General features: G+C 41.9%; 1 protein-coding gene across 1 annotated transcript in view; it reads right to left on the bottom strand.

Moving 5' to 3' along the window:
* Window positions 1-2,395: 2,395 nt before the first annotated feature.
* GRAP2 (GRB2 related adaptor protein 2) overlaps window positions 2,396-6,000 on the bottom strand; it is a 68,639-nt gene continuing 65,034 nt past the window's right edge. Inside the window, exon 6 of the mRNA XM_053469300.1 lies at window positions 2,396-2,651. Coding sequence (XP_053325275.1) covers window positions 2,454-2,651 — 198 coding nt within the window. The 3' untranslated portion in view covers window positions 2,396-2,453. The remainder of the gene's footprint in view (window positions 2,652-6,000) is intronic.

Below are 6,000 nucleotides of genomic sequence, written 5' to 3'. Positions count from 1 at the left end.
GGCAACCGCTCCAGGCGGCACTTTTGAGGGGGCGGCACTTTGCTATTTAACCAGATATTTAACCTCTTCTAACCCTAAAGAACACTTAGCGGGGTTAGGAGTCAAACCGGCAGCCTGTATACTATCCACTACCGCCTGAACCGTCATCAGATGTGTTTCCCAGTCCGCACTGTGAATCACTACATCGTCCAGATAGGCAGCTGCATACTCAATATGGGGCCTAGTATCCTATCCATCATACGCTGGAAGGTGGCTGGGGCATCATGCAAACCGAACGGCAACACATTGTATTGGAAGAACCACTCGGGGGTAGAAAAAGCGTTCTTTTCCTTTGCTCTCTCTGTCAGGGGAACCTGCCAATATCCTTTGGTCAAGTCCAATGTACTCAGATATCTAACTTTACCCAACCTCTCTACGAGCACATCCACCCGAGGCATAGGGTAGGCATCAAACCTGGAGATATTGTTTAATTTACGGAAGTCAATACAGAAGTGTATCTCTCCATTTGGTTTAGGCAGCAACACAATCGGGTTACTCCACTCACTTTGTGACACTTCAATCACCCCTAACTTGAGCATCTTTTTTTACCTCTGCACTAACCGCTTCACGTCTAGCCTCAGGTATTCTGTATGGCTTCAGATTAATTTTCTTTCCGGGTTCTGTGATAATATCATGTTTAATTATGTGTGCTTTTCCTGGTACTGGAGAAAACACATCTCTATTTTTTTAACACAAACTCTCTGACTTCCTGTTTCTGATGAGAGGCAATGTTCACTTCAGATTCTACCCATGGCTTCAATAAATTCACATGGTAGATCTGTTCTGCCTTCCGCCTACCCGGCTGTCTTACTTCATAATTCACCTCACTGACACGCTCAATAATTTCATATGACCCTTGCCAGCTGGCTAAGAACTTGCTATCAACCGTAGGGATAAGAAGCAATACCCGGTCCCCCGGTTTGAAGATCCGAAGCCTTGCATTCCTATTATAACTGACTTGTTGGGTCCTCTGGGCTTTTTTCATGTTCTCCTTCACTATGGGCATTATAGCTTCCATACACTCCTGCATTTGAGCTACATGTTCTATAATACTATGGTGAGGGGTATGCTCTTGTTCCCATGTTTCCTTGGCAACATCTAAAATGCCTCTGGGGTGTCTGCCATATAATAATTCAAAGGGTGAAACCCCAGTGGAAGCTTGTGGGACTTCTCTAATTGAAAACATAAGATATGGTAATAGATAATCCCAGTTCTTACCGTCTTTGTCTACCACTTTGCGAGCATGGCCTTTAACGTTTTATTAAACCTATCTACCAGTCTGTCTGTTTGAGGATGGTATACTGAGGTTTTTAGCTGTTTAATTTTGAGCAGCTTACATAGCTCGGTCATAATTCTGGACATAAAAGGGGTTCCCTGGTCTGTTAGAACCTCTTTTGGTATACCCATCCTGCTGAACATCATCATTAACTCCCTTGCAATACTCTTAGAGGAGGCATTTGAGGTCTGATTAGAAGACGACCTTGATTATAAGACGAGGGGTATTTTTCAGAGCATTTGATAGTATAAAAATATCAAGAAAAAAAAACATTTCAAGTTGATCATAATACAGATGAGCCACTGTAGGTCTTTGAAGGAAGACTTTTATTAAAACCAAAGTAATGCATTACTTTTTATCTACCTGTATGGTACTTACCCCTTTCCAGACATTAAAGTATTCTTAAATCCTGAAGTCATCAAAGAACTTGGTACAGACAATGATTTTTTATTAAGTTACACCAACGGATTATATTTAATACGACTTACTTACATTACAGGATCAGCATGGAGACATACTCTCCCCAGTTAGGTTTCAGATTACAAACACTCTTAAGTCACTGTTTTAATAAAAACAATGTAACTGAACAAAGAACATGAGGATTACAATGAAAGATGCAAAATTGCCACTTTAGTAATTTTCATATGCTTAACATAGGAAGCCAATCAATCTTTTCACATGGATGCTACATATAGGTAAATAGCATTTTAAATCTGGTCAACAGTCTGTTCAATTGGAATATACCCAGTAGAAATGGCTGATCTAGCATCCACAGGGGGAGTTAAAAAGGTCTACAAGGATGAAGAATGACAACTTTGTAAGAAAACTTTTGCTCAAAAACAGGCATTATCATTTATTTTGTTACAGCGTAACTAATGCATTTTGATTCAACATCACTCCATTTAAAGAAAAAATATGTCATCAAAGTAAATTATACTTACACATAGCTAGACAAATGAATTGAAAACCCTGACAAAAATAGGAGACAATTAGAATTTTCAGGAGCCTGGAAAGAATGCATCCATACAGATTGTTGTAAAAAAAACACAAAAATGGGACATAAATAGCAAAAATGATTTGTCCATCCTTGTTCCTATACACTTATGGGAATTCCCCATCTCTCCTGTTCTTCATGTTGTCACCTGTCAATATTGGTTACATAATTGGAAGGGAAAAGCCCTACATTGTCCCCCAACCGTCCCATCCACCAAGAAGCATTAGAGTAGTCCAGCACTTCAATAATGTCATTGGTATTAAAGTCCAGTTCATCAGGCTCCATTGCCTTGAAGTCGTAGAGAGCCTTGACCCTCCTGGCACGCTTTGGGGGAAGTATGACCTAGCAGAAAGTAAATACAGTATTTCAACATATATTATATGCAAAAGACAATTTTTAAGGAAGAAACTGTACAGAATGGAACAATATGAACAACCAAGGTCCTACTGCATCTCAGTTAAAAGGAACAGAAATTACTCTCTGTGGTACACATTCAGGCCCAGAATGTTTTTTTTTTTTTACTATATTTAACATCCTCCATGTTAAATAAAGTTTCTGTTAACTTTATTTAACATGGAGGATGTTAAATAAAGTTAAAAAAATAAAACCGTATGTTTTAATTTAAGCCCTGTGCGGCCGCAGACCCCTAAGGCCGGCCCTGGTGGGGGCTTCCTGGCCCTTAGAGTGGCGGACCCGGTTAATGCGGCTGTAGAGGCCGCATAGGCCCAGTCAGTCCGGTCCTGACTGGGCCTATTTTAAGGAAGGGCCTGGAGCTGCAGCTCCATCAGCCCCTAAATCAATCCGGCCCTGCCGCGGGCCCGGTCGCAGTTGCTGCTTGCTCAGGTAAGTAGGGTGAGGGTGGGGGGTGCAGTGACAAGGGGCAGAGAGGGGTTAGATAGTGAGACATGGGGAGAGGGGATAGATAGTGAGAGGGGGTACATATTGAGAAGTGGGGAAGGGGGTACATAGTGAAAGGGGGGAACATGAGGAGAGGGGGTAGTGTGAATGCGTATGAGAATGAATTAATAAATGTGTGGATGAATTGTGTGAAGGCGTATGACAATTAATGAATTCATGTGTGGATGAATTGCTTGAATGATTTGTGAGACTGCATTAATGAATGTGTTAATGATTTGTGTGAATGAGTGAGTAAATGCAAAGATGGTACATAAAGGGTGGGCTTTAACAATAAATAAATAAATAAAAATGGGCTGCTCAGGCTTAAATGCCCAGGCCTATTTTTTGTCCCAGTCCGAGCCTGTACACATTGATCCAAAATTGAAAGGTGCGTGAACTATTTAGATACTGAATAATTGAAGCCTGCGAATGTATTTTAAATGATACTATCACTGTTTCTGAATGGCAACTAATACTTCTGGACTGTGCATTCTCGTGACACAATCTCATAATACACACTTAGTGGTAATTTGCCGACATTTACAGCAGAAGAAAGCAGCTTGACAGGTATCATTCTGAATGATTTAAAGGTGAGCATGCAGTGTAGTAAAGCAGTAGGAAACGCCAGTAGGGTACTAGGTGGTATAAGAAGAGGTGTCAGTGGCAGCAAAAAAAGGACACAATAATGCTGCTTAATATATCATTGGTGAGACTTTGTTTTGAAACTGTGTCCAGTAAAAGGCTTTTGTTCCACAAGTACATTGTTTATAGATAATTTAACCCCTTCTTTACTGAGTGTATTACATACCCAAAAATATATAGCTTTTTTCATGATACATTGAAACAGAATATGAAAGCAGATAAGAACCATCTAGTCTGCCCATTTTCCCTGATGTAAGGACTCAAACCACAATCAGTCTTTGGTCCAGTCCCACAGTCAGGATAGCGTTATGTCTTTCCCATCCATTTTTTAAAATTCGCTCACTGTATTAGCTTCTACACCTTCCGCTGAAATATTGTTCTATTTACCACCCTCTTTAGAGGTAAACCTTCCTTTCATTACAACAAACTCTATTGCATTTTCAAGCTAGGCATTTTAAGATCCTTTAGTCTTTCCTGATAATTTCTATCCTGCAAACCACTTTCTATTTTTGTAGTTCTCATTTGAACTCTCTCCAATGTGTCAATATTCTTTTGGAGATGAGGACTCCAGAACTGTACACAATAATCTAGGTGAGGTCTGACCAGAGATCTGTAAAGTGGCAGAAGCACCTCCCTCTTCCTGCTACTAATGCCTCTTGCCATAAAACGTTGCACCCTGCTTGCTTTTTAGGACACTTTTCTGCATTGTCTGCTTACCTTGAAGTCACCAGCAGGGGCGTACCTAGAGTATTTGGCACCTGGGGTGGATCCTGTATGTGGCACCCCCCCCACAAACACTTTAAAACTGCATAGCTTCTATCGTTATATACTGGCGCAGACATTGAAGGTGGTACAGCATTACTGTTATCATTATATACTGAGGCAGACATTGATGGTGGTACAGCATTACACCTATCACTATATACTGAGGCAGACATTGATGGGGGTACAGCATAACACCTATCACTATATACTGAGGCCAACATTGACAGGGGTACAGCATAACACCTAACACTATATACTGAGGCAGACATTGATGGGGGTACAGCATAACACCTATCACTATATACTGAGGCCAACATTGACAGGGGTACAGCATAACACCTAACACTATATACTGAGGCAGACACTTACGGTGGTGCAGCGTAATCCCTATCACTATACATTGAGCCAGACACTAATAATAGTGCAGCATAACTCCTATCACTATATACTAACCCAAACATTGATGTGGTGTAGGCCTACCACTTCATTAGTCTTGTTTAGGGATGCACCGAAACTTAATTCTGGACTGAAACCGAAAATCCAGCATTTACCTGTCCGAAACCAAATATGACCTCACACTTTTATTTAAAGTAAGTAACACAGCAAAATAGGAAAAAAAAAATCAATAACGATATTAATATATTATATATATATATGATTGTTAACAGCAATCACACTCCTATCATGCCCAGGCATATCCAGATTCCAGCATGTACTAGCTGACTTGGCATGATGCAGTTAGCAATTATATATATATATATATATATATATATATATATTGTTATTATTATTGTTCACATGTGAACTCAGCACTGGAGGCATAGACATACAAATCCTCACTATCTACCCTCCTCACTATCTACCTCCCTCCTCACTATCTACCCCCTCCCTCCTCACTATATACCCTCCTCCCCTCCCTCCTCACTATCTACCCCCCTCCCTATGTACCCTCCCCCCCACTATCTACCCTCTCTCCCCACCCCCACTATCTACGCTCTCCCCCTTTGTAGTTAAAGGTTTTGGACTTACCATCCAGAAGTCCTGCGGTGGGAGCACGACGCCTCCGTCTTCCTGCTCTGCCGCTGCGCTGCTTCACTGAGCATGACATGCCGGCACCGCGACGGAGTTAGAAGCCTCGCGAAGGAGACTGAGGGGTGCCGAGCGGTTGCTAGGCGCCTCTCTCTCTCCTCCGTGTAAAAAAAAAAAAGTGACGAGGCTGCCGGGGATCCGGGACATGTGGTCACCCTAGCCCGTGGCACCCCCCTGACGAGCGGCACCTGGGGTGGACTGCCCCCCCCGCCAGGTACGCTACTGGCCACCAGAAATAAATACTCCTAAGCCCTTTTCCTTATGTTGTAACTGACAGAACAGTGTCCCCAGTGCTAAA

The sequence above is a fragment of the Spea bombifrons genome, chromosome 6, assembly GCF_027358695.1.
Source record: "Spea bombifrons isolate aSpeBom1 chromosome 6, aSpeBom1.2.pri, whole genome shotgun sequence".
In the NCBI taxonomy this organism is placed as follows: Eukaryota; Metazoa; Chordata; class Amphibia; order Anura; family Pelobatidae; genus Spea; species Spea bombifrons.
The sequence above is the reverse complement of the archived record's forward strand: the minus strand, read 5'-3'. Positions and strand labels throughout refer to the sequence as shown.